We start from the raw sequence: 17,884 nt of genomic DNA, 5'->3' as shown, positions 1-17,884 counted from the left end.
GCATTTTGAGCATTACCTTGCTAGCATGTGAGATGAGTGTAATTGTGTGGTAGTTTGAACATTCTTTGGCATTGCCTTTCATTGGAATGAAAAGTGACCTTTTCCAGTCCTGTGGCCACTGCTGAGTTTTCCAAAGTTGCTGGCATATTGAGTGGAATGCTAAAACAGCATCATCTTTTAGGATTTGAAATAGCTCAGCTGGAATTCCATCACCTCTACTAGCTTTGTTTGTAGTGATGCTTCCTAAGGCCCACTTGACTTTGCACTCCACGATGTCTGGCTCTAGGTGAGTGATCACATCATCATGGTTAGTGTTAGTCGCTCAGTCGTGCCCGACTCTTTGCGACCCCATGGACTTCAGCCCTCCAGTCCCCTCTGTCCATGAGATTTTCCAGGCAAGGATACTGGAGTGGGTTGCCATTTCCTTCTCCAGGGGATCTTCTCAACCCAGGGATCGAACCTAGGTCTCCTGCACTGCAGGCAGATTCTTTACCAACTGAGCTACAAGGGAAGCCCCTTCATCATGGTTATCTGGGTCATTAGTATCTTTTTTGTATAGTTCTGTATATTCTTGCCACATCTTCTTAATATCTTCTGCTTTTGTTAGGTCCATATGGTTTCTGTCCTTTAGTGTGCCCATCTTTGTGTGAAATGTTCCTTTGGTATCTCTAATTTTCTTGAGGAGATCTCTTGTCTTTCCCATTCTATTGTTTTCCTGTATTTCTTTGCATTGTTCACTTAGGAAGGCTTTCTTATCACTCTTGCTATTCTTTGGAACTGTGTATTCAGATGGATATCTTTCCTTTTCTCCTTTGCGTTTTGCTTTTCTTCTTTTCTCAGTTATTTGTAAGGCTTCCTCAGACAACCATTTTGCCTTCTTGCATTTCTTTTTCTTGGGGATGGTTTTGCTCACCGCCTCCTGTACAGTGTCATGAACCTCCGTCCATAGTTCTTCAGGCACTCTATCAGATCTAATCTCTTGAATCTATTTGTCACTTCCATTGCATAATTATAAGGGATTTGGTTTAGGTCATACCTGAATGGCTTAGTGGTTTTCCCTACTTTCTTCAATTTAAGTCTGAATTTGGCAATAAGGAGTTCATGATCTGAGCCACAGTCAGCTCCTGGTCTTGTTTTTGCTGATAGAACTTCTCCATTTTCGGCTGCAAAGAATATAATCAATCTCATTTCAGTATTGATCATCTGGTGAGGTCCATGTATAGAGTCTTCTCTTGTGTTGTTGGAAGAGGGTGTTTGCTATGACCTGTGCATTCTCTTGGCAAAACTTGGTTAGCCTTTGCCCTGCTTCATTCTGTACTCCAAGGCCAAATGTGCCTGTTACTCCAGGTATCTCTTGACTTCCAGTCCTCTATGATGAGAAGGACATCTTTTTTGGTGTTCTACAAGGTCTTGTAGGTCATCATAGAACTGTTCAGCTTCTTCAGCATTAGTGGTTGGGGCACAGACTTGGATTGCTGTGATATTGAATGGTTTACCTTGGAAACGAACTGAGATCATCAGCATCAGTCCTTCCAATGAATATTCAGAGTTCATTTCCTTTAGGATTGACTGACTTGATTTGATCTGCTTGCTGTTCAAGGGACTCTCAAGAGTCTTCTCCAGCACCACAGTTTGAAAGCATCAATTCTTTGGTGCTCAGCCTTCTTTATGTTCCAACTCGTACATCTGTACATGACTATTGGAAAAACCATAGCTTTGAATATACAGACCTTTGCTGGTGAAGTGTTATCATTTTTCTGCTTAGGGCTTATCAGGTGTGACTTTGGAAATTCGATTAAAAAAAAACACTGTGTTTAGAACTCTTTTGTTTAATCTGGACTCATGATAGAACAGATCATCTAAGCACTTTCTTCATTAAGATGGCTATGATATTTTTTCTTAATCAGCCAGCAGACATTTATCATTGAACGTACAGAAAAAAGGTGTACCTTTTGTGTCAAGAGCAGATTCCCAGAGCTTTGTGCAAAGGTGGGTAGCCCATGGTTCCTGTCTGCCTCCAAACATGCAATTCTATGTTATGGACTATCAAGGCAAATCAGGACTGATTTTTAAAGAAGATGAACAGTCTACTAGCAAACACAACTAAAAATTATTTTTTGAAACTAGCTTCAAATGCTAAAGGAATAAAAATTTATCCTTTCTTTTTCCCATCTTTAACCACTAGCCTCTATTTTCAAATTTTTAAAAATGAAAAACATTTTGTTTCTCCTTTTTGTTAGTATTCTTTATGTTTCCACTATATAAAAAGTATTTGTTGAGTACCTAGTATGTGCAGATTATCTACTATGAAAATGATCTTCAGCTTTCTTTCTTATTGCCCTCCTGCTGACCTTGTCTTTCTGCCTTCTTGGTTTTGTTACTTCTTTCTGTCTTCTCTTGCTTTCTTCCTCACTGGTAGCTCACTGTGTGTTGCCAGGAGGGTAAGAGGGATGCTGATGTGGCTCCTGTGCTGTCTTCCAAAAAGCAAAACTATATTTATATTTATAGTGTATTATCTAATTGTTTCTACTAGATATAAAGTTCTTCATACTTCTTAAAATTTGTCTCATCTTTCAAGCTTTTCCACTGCCTCACTTATGGCTTTATGGATGGCAGACATTGTCTTCTTCATTAAATTGAAAAGGAATGGCATGGAAGTCATTAGCATTTCTAAGAGCAAGAGGTTGAGAATGAATTTGGGAGGGGAGGTGCAAAAATGTGCATGGCCTCAGATCAGATGACAATCCTAATTCATCTTCAGATTTTCTGGAAGAAAATGATATTTTTTAAAACCACTTAACTCATATTAACCCTATAAACTAAGTAATAACCAGGGCTTGCATTGAGAAGGGAAATCGATGGTCTCTGAGTTCTCTCAGGTAAAGAAGTCTGATGTGGCTAATAAGAGGTGACGTGGGATGAAGAACAAGGACTTTAGAAGCTGATGGGTTTGATCTGAGTGCTGGCTCCTCTCCATCTTAGCTGTGTCACCTTGGGAAAACTACTTCTGTTCTCTGAGATGCATTGCTCATTAATGGAGAGAACGTTAATTCTCAAGATTATTGTAAACATTTCAAATAGTATATTAGGAATGTCTTACATTACTATTAGTATGCCTTTCCTTTTTCACTACTCCTTCAAAAATTTAGAAAATATATCTGCACTTTTAAAGTTTAAACTGTTCTGGTTTGGAACACTGCCAACTTGATGGAATTATGACAATGTGGAAGGAAGTATTTGCTCTGCCAAAATCAGCAGGATCAGAGTGATTCTGTTCACTCTGATTCAAATACTGAGTCAGGATTATGACTCAGTATTTGAGAGCCTGGCTGCCTCACTTTCTCATGTAGTCCAGCTTAGGTTAAGAAGAGCTTGTCTTGAAGCTGTCCTTCCAGTGTCCATACTTGAAAAAGAAATTTGTGAACCATCACTCTTTGGTGGAAGTTGGTTCTTTTTTTTTTTTTTTTTTGCCTTACCACTATCTCAATTCCTTCATGGAAAAAGCTAATTTTATATCATTGAAGAATTTCTTCAATTCTTCAAAAATCTTTAAATTTTTCAGATATCATAATTTCTTTAAATGGTTAGCTGCAGGGAATACAAATTACACAGTCTGCATAATATCAAGAAACTTTATTCTTCAATATACAGAGATTATAGAATTTATTATAATCTCCTGTCACTCTGATTAGTGTATTCAAAGCACTATTTGAAAGAGATTAGTCTATGCTTTTCTTTTTCCTCATTTTGAAAAGAAAATAAACTAACATAAGAATTGTTCTCATTGTTAGCTTTCATTCGCTTTGTGATTTTGAAATATGATTTTTAAGCAAGGCTTTTAAATAGCTCCTCACCTGTTGAACTAAGATTATTTATGTTGGCTTGAGAGAGAATACATTTCCTTGATTTTCCTGTGAACCATCTGAGTGTTAGTGGAGCAGTAAAAAAATTTTGATGAGCTGAAATTTTTTACTTGAATAGTTTGCAAGTCAGTTTTAAGTCAAATTTTCATACTGCTTTATCATCTTATTTATGTAAAGAGATCATATATTTAAGAGCAGTATACTAAGAGTAAAAACACCTTTCTGTTTTTTATTACAGGTAGCTAAGTCAGTCTATTTTCTTGCTGTTCCATTTGAGTGACTTAATATTTTAAATGATTAAATCCCAAATTCATGAAATTTTCCTAATTTAACCATAGGCTGGAATTACAACTAGGAGGTTATAAATTTGCTTAGTTTAGGCAAATCTTGTTAAGTGAACATGCAGCATTAAAAAAAATAATTTAAAGGATAAACGCTTTACAAATAATTGGTAACTTTCTAAAAGGATTCACTATGATTTATCCAGGCAGAACTATCTCAGGGCAATTAGCATTATGTTTTGGAGAACAATTTTGGGACTCTCATACAAAATTTCCAAAGCATATTGTGTTTGCTTAAAGGCACACCAGTGGGTAAGTGGACAATGTGGTGGGATGAAATCAGACAACCAGCAGGGGAGTAGCAGTCACTGGAATAATAAGATGACTGCATTGTGGGTCTCCATGGCAACCGAGGACCCCAGCTGATCCTCCACCCCTCCAGCTCCCCGTGGAACAGCCCACCTGTGCCAGGTCTCCCCCTGCTGCAGAAATAAGTATTCTCTTGCCACGTTAAACTGTTCCAAGGATTCCAGTTTATGAAACAGCACCAATTACTTTACCTGAATCTAAATCTCTATGCACTTATCAAGAAATGTTTCTCTAATAGATGTTATCAATTTGCTTTTTTGAAAGATACATTTAAATGAACATGGTACCTTTACAATTCATTAAGCTTCCCAGGGTTATTTGTTCTGAAAGTTAGCTGACTCATTTTCCTGCCGAGTTCTGGGAGCAGTAATGCCCACCTCTCTCTTGTAGGGTTGCTGTTAATGACTTAGAACTGTTTCCAGATGCCTTGCGTTTTCTTTCTGTGTCTGCCTTCTCTTGGCCACTAACTGGTTGTGGCCAGTTTTTCTTAGTCCCACTATGGCTTAGTTTCCCCCTTTATAAAATGGGGGTAATAAATACACTTACAATCAAGTCATTTGTTAGGATCAAAAGAGCTAATTAATACATATTAGAAGGCCTTCTGATAGCACTCAATAATATTTGCTATTATCATGGTTTTCCCTTTACTCACCTCAGACAACGTATCTCCTCTCTTAGTTTCAGTATCTTATCTAATAAACTCAGGAAAATTTCTTTTGCTCATTTCATCCTACTTATTTCCACTGAGATTATAGATGTGTGAATGTGGATACATTTCTTAAGAGATCTTTTTGGTTTTAGATCAAGGCTGTATACCCTTGTAAAGTGTTTGAGCAAATGAAAAGATTGAGATTGACTTGGGTTTTCTTGGCACAGCCTTAACCATAGGAGGTAACTAGTTATAGGCAAGTCAGTTACACTGAAGTTGAGGGTCAAATAGTGGACAGACAGGTCTGGTTTACTTATACGAGGGATTAGTTGGGTGCCCCAATAAAAGGATTTTGACTCTACCAAGATTCTTTAGAGACAAAGTAAGGCTAAAAATAATTCACAGGATTTTTTTATTACGTGTAATATCGGGTTGGCTAAAACATTCATTTCAGTTTTCCTGTAGGATGTTATGGAAAAACCAAAACAAACTTTTTGGCCAATCCAATATGTGAAAAGCACATAGTGGAGTCCCTAATACTTAGTGCTGCTAAGTCGCTTCAGTCGTGTCTGACTCTTTGCAACCCCATGGACTGCAGCCCTACCAGGCTCCTCCGTCCATGGGATTTTCCAGGCAAGAGTACTGGAGTGGGTTGCCATACAAATGGTAGTATTATCATGATTGCTCATACTACACTTAGTAATTCCTTAGCATCACATTTATTTTAATGTGATGGCCAGAATCCTGATGTGTAAATATCTTGTCCCATAGGGCATAGATGTGAATGAATGTTCAAGATGTACTTTCCTCTTCTTTGCGTCTGTTACATAAACAATGCTAATGCTGGAGCAGAACAAATTTTGTATTGAAAAATAATGGAACAGTAAATGGTAGGACAAGGAAAAAGTGCTAAGTAGTAAGTTTACTGACACATTTTCAGCCAAATCTATCTATCTATCTTTCTACCTACCTACCTACCCACCTACCTATTTATCAATCATCTGTTATTTTAAGCATTGAGATAGTGACTGAGCGAGAAAGCAAATAAAATACAAAATACAGGGAAAAAAAAACTTCAATTTTTTTGGTTAAAATTTAAATAAAATATTTATGACATAAATGATCTATTAGAAAAGATAGGTATGTTGAGGAATTGGATTTGTTACCTGTGTTGGAGGCACTAGTTCCAGCTCTGAAGCTGACTCAGAGTTCAAGGCGCTTTTCCCACCACTCAGTTCTGGCTGAGATCTGTGCTCTGAAGACCTATATGGGGCGCATGAAGGAAGTTAATGTACATCAAGAAGCAAATTCAGCTAGAAAGTCAGCCAAAAAACCTGGCTAATTTGGATCACCAAAAACCTTGGTAACAAAGTTCTCATCAGACTTTTACTTTATAATGACCACTTTTGGAACATCAGTGGCTGCAATGTGCTAGGTGTTATTGTCTCTGATTGATTTAGACTTCAGTTACGTGCAAAAGGCAAATAAATGCAATACCATTTTTGTTGCAGAAAGTTCTGCTTCATCAAAAAAGTATTGGCTTTTTGGGGGGAGGGAGCTTCTCACAAAGTGTATTAGTAAAGATTGGATCTTTATATAGAATTTGAAATGTCATATAAATGGAGATGTATGAAGGGCAACAGACTGAAATATGTTGCCCTTTAGGAAGTTTTAAAGACATGGTAAGATTTAGGCAGCCAGTTTTTGTCATGGGCATCCATAGATTATTATTTGTTCATTTTCTGATAGTGATGATTCATAAAGTCAGGACAGGCTACCTGTTTAACTAGAAACATGTAATTTAACTATAACTCATTTAATGGGATATTCCCGACTCAGGGATAGAACCTGGGTCTCCTGGATTGGCAGGCAGATTCTTTACCATCTGAGCTACCAGGGAAGCCCCCATTGAATAAACACATATATGGAATATACTTGTGTACTTATTTTGAAAGGTCAGTTACACATTCAGAAAATTATTAACAAATATTGAAAAATATTGAGTATTGAATTATGAAACTGTCAAAATCCTTATTGGCTGGATTTTTGACAACTCAGATGAAATAATTTAATTTTAGAAGTCATGATAATTAACATTGATAAACAGGGGCTTATAAACGGCACCAAGAATCTGGACTGACTTAGCTCAATGGCTATTTCAATACATGTGTACATGACACATAAATGGTTATTTTCTGATATTAAAATGTCTTACCATAAAAGTTCTTTTGATCCGGTTCTAGATGAGCTTGATTTTCTCTCTGCCATGGGATGCCCCTTGCTATTTCGATCTCCATGAAACTTAACATCATCCCATTTTTCCAGTTGTGTTTGAATGTCTGCTAAGGAGACAGGAAGGTGGTGAGGGGAACAGGGGGAGAATATGAGGTGGCTAGAGAACAGAGATTGGTTAAGACTGAGTAGTCTTATACAAGTGAACTTTACCCTTCAACCGAGCCCTCCCCTAAAACTTAAGGGCCTGGCAAACAAGAACGCTCATTATCCAACCCCTGGTGACTCTAAGACTTATTTCTCACTACTCTACCATTCTTGAATACTGTGACAATATTTGTATTTGCTTGAAAAAGCATCTTGGTCTATTTGTGCTTCTGTATCAGGAAAGCCCTGCCCTTTCCTCCTTACTCTCTCTGATCCATGTTTTTCATCTGACAAATCCTTCCTCATCCTTTAAGACTGCTATCACAGTGCTTCCTATAACATCCATTCTATAAACCCCTGGCTGGGTGAGGGGCTTTATGAAGGTGCTGCTGCTGCTGCTGCTGCTGCTGCTAAGTTGCTTCAGTCGCCGTGCGACTCTGTGCGACCCCATAGACGGCAGCGCACCAGGCTGCCCCGTCCCTGGGATTCTCCAGGCAAGAACACTGGAGTGGGTTGCCATTTCCTTCTCCAATGCAGGAAAGTAAAAAGTGAAAGTGAAGTTGCTCAGTTGCAACCCCGTAGACTGCAGCCTGCCAGGCTCCTCCGTCCATGGCATTTTCCAAGCAAGAGTACTGGAGTGGGGTGCCATTGCCTTCTCCGATGAAGGTGCTAGTATGCAGTAACTAACCCAGGCTTTTCTTTATTGCAGCACATAGTACATACTTTATGGTAATCATTTAATCATTTTTCTATCCCTCCACTAGACTGTAAATTTACTAAGGAGCAGAAAGCTTATATTATTTATCTTTGTATTCCCAGCACATAGTATAGAACACAACAGGTATCCAGAAAAATGTTTATTGAACAAATGGATAAATTAATTCATAAGCATCTAATATGTATATAACACAGTGCTAAGCGATTTTATATATCTCCTTTAACCTTCATGACTTTATGGGTAAGTTACTAATATGTTCATTTTATGGATATTTACTCATCCATGTTGCCCCTGACTTTCTGAAATTCTTGCCACCTTTCTTTCTCTTAAGAAAAAGAGCCTAATTGACTGGTCCCATGAGTTGAGGTTAAGACCTCCTTTCTCAGGAAAATGTGCAGTGGAGAGAAATACGGACTTTGAAGTTAATCAGAGCTTGGCTCAAATTCCATCCAGACCTTCATACTAACTGGGATCTTGGGCAAATTATTTAAATTTGAAAACCTGCTTCCTCACTCATTTCAAAGAGTTGTGATGACTTAATGGGATAATGTATGTAAATGACGTGGCACAGTCCTGGACATTGTAAGTCACCAATAAATGGTAGCTAACATTATTGTACTGCTATATTTCCATGCATGTCACATGTTACTGTTTCATTTGGCTGTTCCTAGACCTTGGTGTTCTTGCCTGGAGAATCCCAGGGATGGCAGAGCCTGGTGGGCTGCCATCTCTGGGGTCGCACAGGATCGGCCACAACTGAAGTGACTTAGCAGCAGCAGCAGACCTTGGTTAGCATTTTCTCTTTCTAGACTCTCTTCCTCTCTAGACTGAATGGTCCTGGAAAGCAAGATTTGTATCTTATTTTCATTGTCACTCCAGCGCCTACTATGGTGTCTGCCATCTGTCAAAAACTCAATATACATGGGTTGTATAAGTAAACATATAAATCCACACCAGTTCTACAAAGTTGAGTTCCCCAACTGCTACTTAATCTAAGCTCAAAGTGTGTCCTGCCCACTTTCCTACATAGACATCAACTTTTTTACTGCTTTGCCCACAGTTTTCATGTCATCTGTAGAATGGCTTTGTATCAAGGCAGCAAACACAGCTATTGCCTTACTTAAGTCTAAGGATGCTGTCTCCGAGCCTCGGAGAGCCTGGCCTCTCTGCTCAGCATCTGCACTGATGAGGTCAGACCCATCAGCCTTTTTCTTGAGGGATGAGGTTTTTGATGAGGCCTCCAACTTCTTGGCTTTGGTTTGGGTTTGAGAGACAGGTTCACTCAAGTCAAGGAGATCTAAGCCTGTAGTCAATACTGTAAGAGAGAGAAGACATTAAGATAAGCTCACTCACTGCTCTGAAATTCTTTTTTAAAAATAAGCTTCATTTGGGTGCAGAAGGATTTTGTGTTTGCAGTATAGGTTAGAAGCACCAAATTAAGTTAGCTCACCATTGATTTATCAAGACTGTTTGCATTTAGACTGGGAAACTTGCTGCATGTTCTCTTTTATTTGGCATGGTAGAAATCTGCAGAATAAGGCTTAGACCAGTCGCACCAGTGATGAAAGTTTGAATGGAATTAAAGTGATAAAATTGAATCTGAGTTCAGGTACTATTTACTTGATTGCTTTGCTTTATTTATAAAGAGGTATATTTTAGAGTGAAGTTTTTTTCCCAGCATAGAGTCAATGTATCATATTCTGAGAGATGCTTGCAAAACAGTGATGAGGAAGATTTGGTAAAGTTTCTAAATGTCTTTGTATTTTAATTTCAAACTGCTAAAGTATCTAGGGCATAAATGAATGTTGCTAATCATCTTTTATTTAATTAAGCACTTTACTCAGAAAACGGCTTGATGTTTGGGCTCACACTAGAGAGGTATTTCATAATCCATAGTTGATGAATAGGTACACATGTTAATGCCTTTGCTGTTTAATATGCAAATTTAAATTTCAATGTAACAAACCATAAAATGGTTACACTTTTACTTCCCAGCAGGTTGATTACATTGTGTTAAATACTCTAATGAAGGCAGAAATAAGAATTTGTTCAAATGCAAACTAGGCAAATGAGAATTAAAAACGCAAGCTATGTAACTTTTCATTCTTTCTCTTAAGTGCAAGTAACTGCTGTTTAACTAGCTCATTGTGAGAAATGGAAAATTCCTATTAGAAAAGGTACCTCCAGCTCTACTTCTCTTTTAGCCCCAGCATCCCAGAGTGGCTTCTCAACTGGCCTGATGGCTTCCTGACCTAGGATCTCTTTCCTGGCTAGCTTAGAAAAGCCACCAAAGTGGCAGGGACACTCCTTATGCTAACTCTTTCCAGCACTGTCTACAACAACCTCTGCACAGCTCCTTCTCCTCCTCTTTGATCTCTTGGTTTTTCCTCTTGGTAGGAAATGGATCTTTGTTGACATCTCAACACTCTTCCATCTATTTCCCCCTTGCATTCAATGCAGGGTCAGGGATTAATTTAGTTCACAACCAGGATTTCTTTAGTACTGAAGTGTTCTCATGAGCTAGCCATCATATGGGATCCTTAGGATAGGATGTAAAACTTTCTATAATCTTGCTTTCTGATTTCAAGTATATATCACAATGGTTGGGGTGTTAATGGTGAAGTGGAAAGACCAGACTCTGCCACTGCCTAGCTGTGTGACTTGGAGTAAGTTTATTGACATCTCTGAGTTTTAATGTCCTCACTTAAAACATGCAGAATTAAGTCTCTGCATTAGATATGATATGAAGATTAAATTATCTAATTTATAAATCAAATGTGTGAAGTGCCCAACATACTGCAAGTATTCAATAAATATTATTTCCATTCTTTGGTGGCCAATTTGTGATGCTTTTCTTTCCTTTTCCTTTATCTCCTGTTTCCCCCACTCCCCTCTGTTTTAGGCAAGAATCCTATCCATACACTGACAGAAACAGGAAAACACCCCTGGGAATAAAATGGCAGATGAGACAGGCTATTGGCTCTACAGAAGATGCTATAAAGTAAATTTATCATAAAATGGCCTGAAAGTGTCATCTCATGTGAGCTTATCTTGTCCCAGTCTTCCTGAGATAGGAGTCACTTTCCAGAGTAAGATGCTCCGAGCCGTGGAGGAGTGTTCCGGCTGGCTTGGTGTCTAAAAGTTAAGCACGGCAAGCAGCCAGGGTAGGCTTGGATGCCACACATTTCATATCTTTTGAATGTTTAAATAGAAAATTCTAGGCCACTGTTAATGTTGGCAGGGATTCTAGGCCCACTGTGATTTCCTTATAACAGAAGGAAGGAAGTGAATAACAGTCTCTGAAATGCCATATATGCCTTTTTACTAATTGCACAAACAAGAATTAGTCACTTTCTCCTACACTTCTTTTAGAAGAAAATTATATAGGACTTGTCTGCTTGTAGATAGGAAGTACATTTGTTACAGAATAATAACTGATGAGTATTAATTTAACTCTATATCTGTTTCTCACCATTCAGAATAAATGAATTACTCAGAGACTGAATTGCGAATTCAAACTTGGCTCAGTAACGTTCTTTTCCCCTCCAAGCTGTCCTCAGCACTTCCTGTGTTTGTTCTGAGGTCTCTGTTTCTTTGTTCTTTTCCTAGCAAATGTGAAACAACTGCTAGGCACACACAAAAGGCTTTATTTGTTCCTCAGTTGATGAAGGGGGTGCCTTGGAGGTTGAATGGCAAGCTTGAAGCAGAGAGAGTCCCTGAGGAACACAGTTTCAAAACCATAGAAGAATGTGTGCAGCCTTTCGCTTTCTGAAGAAAGACAAATCTCATTTTAGCGTGGGAGTATGTGAGTATGTGTGTGTATGTGTGTGGTGTGTACTTTAGTTAAGACAAAAATAAAGGGCATCCGATGTCACTGTTCCATATGGGCTTCATAGATAGCATACCTTGGTATGGAAGGGGGTGTCTGCTCTACTGATTTTCTCAATCTGATTTTAAATATTCTCTTAGGCACATGAAGGCTTGTGTTCCAGAATTTGTGTTTGAATTAAAATAATCACCTGATATATCGTGGAAGTGAAATTGTGTGTGTGTGTGTGTATGTGTGTGTGTGTATGTGTGTGTGTGTGTGTGTGTGAGAGAGAGAGAGAGAGAGACAAGGGGGAGAGACAGAGTGAGAGATAGTGGGAGAGTGAGTGAACAATAGCGGGAGAGAGAAAGAGAGTGAGAGAGGGAGAGAGTGAGAGATGGGGAGAGAGAGTGATGGAGAGAGACAGTGATGGAAATAGATATCTCCATCTATCTAAGAGATGAGGAGAGAGAGAGTGAGAGGTGAGGGCAAAGAGAGAGACAGCAAGAGACGGAGAGAGAGGTGGGGAGAGAGAGAAAGAGGGAGAGAGTGAGAGACAAGCAGAGAGAGTGAGAGATAGAAGGGGAGAGAGAGGGACACAGGAGGAGAGAGACAGGAGGAGAGAGAGAGAGAGAGAGGGAGACTAAGAGATGGTGGTGGTGGAGGGTGGAGAGAGAAGGAAACAGAAAGTGACTTGAAGATGCTATGCTGTTGGCTTCGGAGATGGAATAGGGGGCCAAAGGCCAGGGAATTCGAGGTACCATCTAGAATCTGGAAAAGGCAAGGGAATGAATTCTCCTTTAGAGCCTCCAGAAAGAATAGAGCCCTCCTGATACCTTGATTTTAGGATAGCTGATTTCCAGAATTACAGGATAATAAATTTGTGTTGTTTTAAGCCACTGAATTTGTAGCAGTTTGTTACAGCAACAATAGGAAACTAATACAGCTGGTAGATCAGTGGTCCATACAGGATTCAAACTCAGTTCCATCATCCCCAAGCCTATGCTCTTCACCACTCTCTAGACTTTATGTGAACTTGGAGGCAGTGTGCTGACTCCATTGATGTGGATTTGATTAGTTTTTGTTAGCTACCAATTATTTGCCAGTTTGGGTAGTCTGAGGGCATAAATAGTTGGCAATCTCAAAAACTTTTTTGTTGGATAACTTAATTCCATTGTGTGGAATTTCCTGAAGTTAGAAGACGTAATATATTATACAAGTTTTGTTTCCATCTATCTCAAGGACACTTGATTAAAAATCACAACCTATTGAACTAGAAGGCTCCTACAGGGCACTGAAGATGTTTATGAATACAAGATTACTTGGGCCCTGGGAGGTGAGGCTGCTTAGAACAGTTTGGGCAAAATAGCACCTATTATGAAGCACTGATTTGATACTTTAATGGGAAGTCCAAGGGTATTAACACCACTACTGTATAATGAGCCTAGATTTTTAGTGACTTTCTCTAAAGGAATAAACCTACAGGGAGTGGTCAGAGAGGATCGACTGTGGACAGCCTTGATTGGGGCAGTCACAGAATGTGCCACAAGGAGCTGAAGGGTTTTCTGTTCTGATCTGTAAGTTACTCTGGGATTTTAGAAAACATAGGGTTACTTAATATAATGCTGACAAAGCAAACTCCTTTAGGAAGGATTTTGCTAGTGATGTCAAATAGATAAATCAGACTTAAATAATCAACCAACTCTTGCCTTTTTATTGGAATACATAATTAAAGCTACTTCCCAAATTTCTAACTTCTGTAAAGAGGCATGCCATTGGGTTCACGGCTATTTGGGCTTTATATATGTATATTTAGGAGACTTCCCCGTCCAGTGGTTAAGACTTCGTGCTCCTAATGCAAGGGGTGTGAGGAGCTAGATCCTGTATGCTGCAACTAAGACCCAGTGCAGCCAAATTAAATAAATAGTTTAAAGAAATATATTTGGAAAAATTACACTAATTTTGCAATTAAGATATTTAATTAGGTGGCTGTGATGGCATTGTGAACTTTGTTAAGGATATTTTTCCTGCATATATAGTGATCTACTCTTTGATAGATATACAGGTCCATTACCAAGGAGTAATATTAGTTTTTAAACTATGAAAAATATTTCTTCTATAGTAACTGTCCATATAATAGCTCAAGATTATAGATAACTTTTTCTGACTATGTAGATTGATAAATGCAAACAAAGGACCCCTGTACTTCTTGCTCTCTAGAAAAGAGCTTTTCCTGTACTTTGACATATACAAAATTTTTGGGGAGATTATAGGATAAGAAATTATTTGCAAGTTTTATAGTAACTACTTGTCTTAGAATGTAATTATCATCTTAAAAATATCTGCTTTCCAGTCACTTTCAGAGTATTTGATATATGCATTGGTGTATAATATGTATTTATTTGCCATTTAAAAATCAAGAATATTAGTAATCATGGCCTACCTACAATTTACTAGCTGAGCCACAAGGGAAGCCCCCAGGTTGGCTTAAAACTCAACATTCAGAAAACTAAGATCATAGCATCTGGTCCCATAACTTCATGGCAAATACATGGGAAACAATGGAAACACTGAGAGACTTTATTTTCTTGGACTCCAAAATCACTGCAGATGGTGACTGCTGCTATGAAATTAAAAGATGCTTGCTCCTTGGTAGAAAAGCTATGGCCAACCTAGACAGTATATTAAAAAGCAGAGACATTACTTTACCAACAAAGGTCCATCTAGTCGAAGCTATGGTATTCCCAGTAGTCATGTATGGATGTGACAGTTGGACTATAAAGAAAGCTGAGCACCAAAGAATCGATGCTTTTGAACTGTGGTGTTGGAGAAGAATCTTAAGAGTCCCTTGGACTGCAAGGAGATCCAACCAGTCAATCCTACAGGAAATCAGTCCTGAATATTCATTGGAAGGACTGATGCTGAAGTTGAAACTCCAATACTTTGGCCACCTGATGTGAAGAACTAACTCATTTGAAAAGACCCTGATGCTGGGAAAGATTGAAGTTGGGAGGAGAAGGGGATGACAGAGGATAAGATGGTTGCATGGCATCACTGATGCGATGGACATGAGTTTGAGTAAGCTGCGGGAGTTGGTGATGGACAGGGAAGCCTGGTACTGCAATCCATGGGGTTGTAGAGAGTCAGACATGACTGAGCGAGTGAACTGAGTTGAACTGAACCTACCATTTAAGGATTCAGTTTGAGAGAGCCAAGGAGTTAGCTGTCTAACTAGATTACAAATGAGTAAAAGACAATTTAGGAAGTTCATGGCCCCCAAATGGAATGGAAAATGTCCTTATTTGATAAACTTGAAGTTATCATCATTGGATGTCAGAAGTTAATCCTAATATAGAAACAATTAGAAAGTAAAAACAAAAATGAAATACATAGGAATATAATTATTATCTATAACTTTCATGAGGTAGAAGATTGATATGTTCTTTTAGTATCAGACAGAAAAAAACCTGTCATTTGACTGACCTTTGGAAGAAGTAATTCCTATATTGTTTACTCTGTTATTTTATATAAGAACTATGTTCCTTATATATTTCAGGAGTTGTCAAGATGGTGGCACACTGGATTTATTTTTCACTGGAAGAAAATGCCAAGTATAAAACCTCTCATCTTAATATAGCTCTTCTTAATATGGTTCTTCAAATTTCTCTTTGATTGACTTAGTACAACTTGCAGCAGGTTTCCCCCATATTTTACTACAAGATTGTCTGCTATCCATTCGTTAAATGTAAATACATACATAATGTTTGGGATGTACTAGACAATGTTCACTGTCTGTCCTGATTTTGCAATGTGATTTCATACTATTCTATAAAATGATGATGTTCCATTTAAAATGACTATTTATTAAACATTTGGGCAGAAAATGATAATTGTACCTTTTGCCCAGAAACTTTAGCTATAAAATTATCGTACCACATTAGAATTCTTTCCAAGGTGTTTGTATGCTAAAACTTTTCCTTTTTAAAAAAATGTATAATAATGTGAATTGTGTTGCATATTGAGATATAAACTGCAGGTTTGTAATAATTTAAAAAAGAACTATAATCCTTAGGGACTGACAAAAATATAGGGTTTCTGCCTTGAAATATATTTTTAAGATTAAAAAACATACTCTCAAAGGAGAGTCTTCCTTAAGGATAAAAATCTGTGTGACCCAGATGCACTGAGTGCTAAGGCTGAGAAATGAAAAACCTATAGTCCCAACATACATTTCTGAACCTCTTACTTTGGAGGGTGTTATGGATCGAATTGTGTCCCCCCGAAACTCATATGTTGAAGTTTTCACCCCCAGTACCTCAGAATGTAACTTTATTTGGAAATAGGGTCATTGCAGGTGCAATTAGTTGAGTCAGATTGGAGGAGGGTGGGTCCCTAATAAAGAGAGGGCTCTTCTGATAGCTCAGCTGGTAAAGAATCTGCCTGCAATGCAGGAGAACCTGGTTCGATTCCTGGGTCGGGAAGATCTGCTGGAGAGGAGGAAGGCTACCCACTCCAGTATTCTGGCCTGGAGAATTCCATGGACTGTAAAGTCCATGGGGTCGCAAAGAACTGGACATGAATTCTCCAAGCCAGGCTTCAGCAATACATGAACTGTGAACTCCCAGATGTTCAAGCTGGTTTTAGAAAAGGTAGAGGAACCAGAGATCAAATTGCCAACATCTGCTGGATCATGGAAAAAGCAAGAGAGTTCCAGAAAACATCTATTTCTGCTTTATTGACTATGCCAAAGCCTTTGACTGTGTGGATCACAATAAACTGTGGAAAATTCTTCAAGAGATGGGAATACCAGACCACCTGACCTGCCTCTTGAGAAACCTATATGCAGGTCAGGAGGCAACAGTTAGAACTAGACATGGAACAACAGACTGGTTCCAAATAGGAAAAGGAGTACATTAAGGCTGTATACTATCACCCTGCTTATTTAACTTATATGCAGCTGGAAGAAGCATAAGCTGGAATCAAGATTGCTGGGAGAAATATCAATAACCTCAGATATGCAGATGACACCACCCTTATGGCAGAAAGTGAAGAGGAACTAAAAAGCCTCTTGATGAGAGTGAAAGTGGAGAGTGAAGAAGTTGGCTTAAAGCTCAACATTCAGAAACGAAGATCATGGCATCTGGTCCCATCACTTCATGGGAAATAGATGGGGAAACAGTGGAAACAGTGTCAGACTTTATTTCTTTGGGTTCCAAAATCACTGCAGATGGTGACTGTAGCCATGAAATTAAAAGATGCTTACTCCTTGGAAGAAAAGTTATGACCAACCTAGATAGTATATTCAAAAGCAGAGACATTACTTTGCCGACTAAGGTCCGTCTAGTCAAGGCTATGGTTTTTCCTGTGGTCATGTATGGATGTAAGAGTTGGACTGTGAAGAAGGCTGAGCACCAAAGAATTGATGCTTTTGAACTGTGGTGTTGGAGAAGACTCTTGAGAGTCCCTTGGACTGCAAGGAGATCCCACCAGTCCATTCTGAAGGAGATCAGCCCTGGGATTGCTTTGGAAGGAATGATGCTAAAGCTGAAACTCCAGTACTTTGGCCACCTCATGCGAAGAGTTGACTCACTGGAAAAACTCTGATGCTGGGTGGGATTGGGGGCAGGAGGAGAAGGGGATGACAGAGGCTGGGATGGCTGGATGGCATCACGGACTCAACGGACGTGAGTCTGAGTGAACTCCAGGAGCTGGTGATGGACAGGGAGGCCTGGCGTGCTGCAATTCATGGGGTCGCAAAGAGTCAGACAAGACTGAGCGACTGAACTGAACTGAACTGAGCGACTTTCACTAATAAAG

The 17,884-nt window shown here is 38.9% G+C and overlaps 1 protein-coding gene across 15 annotated transcripts in view; it reads right to left on the bottom strand.

The window, feature by feature from the left end:
* Positions 1-17,884, bottom strand: part of PEX5L (peroxisomal biogenesis factor 5 like) — a 284,291-nt gene that overhangs the window by 102,686 nt on the left and 163,721 nt on the right. For 8 of the 15 annotated variants that reach the window (XM_069559537.1, XM_069559558.1, XM_069559499.1 and 5 more), the window contains 3 exons: positions 9,380-9,574; positions 7,378-7,501; positions 6,329-6,425 (listed from right to left, as the gene is read on the bottom strand). In XM_069559537.1, coding sequence (XP_069415638.1) covers positions 6,329-6,425; positions 7,378-7,501; positions 9,380-9,574 — 416 coding nt within the window. Of the gene's footprint in view, positions 1-6,328; positions 6,426-7,377; positions 7,505-9,379; positions 9,575-17,884 lie in introns of all 15 variants that reach the window. The other 7 variants (XM_069559480.1, XM_069559531.1, XM_069559565.1 and 4 more) reach the window with 1 other exon arrangement.

Source organism: Ovis canadensis, chromosome 1, assembly GCF_042477335.2.
Source record: "Ovis canadensis isolate MfBH-ARS-UI-01 breed Bighorn chromosome 1, ARS-UI_OviCan_v2, whole genome shotgun sequence".
NCBI lineage: Eukaryota > Metazoa > Chordata > Mammalia > Artiodactyla > Bovidae > Ovis > Ovis canadensis.
This window is presented reverse-complemented; position numbering and strand designations above follow the sequence as displayed.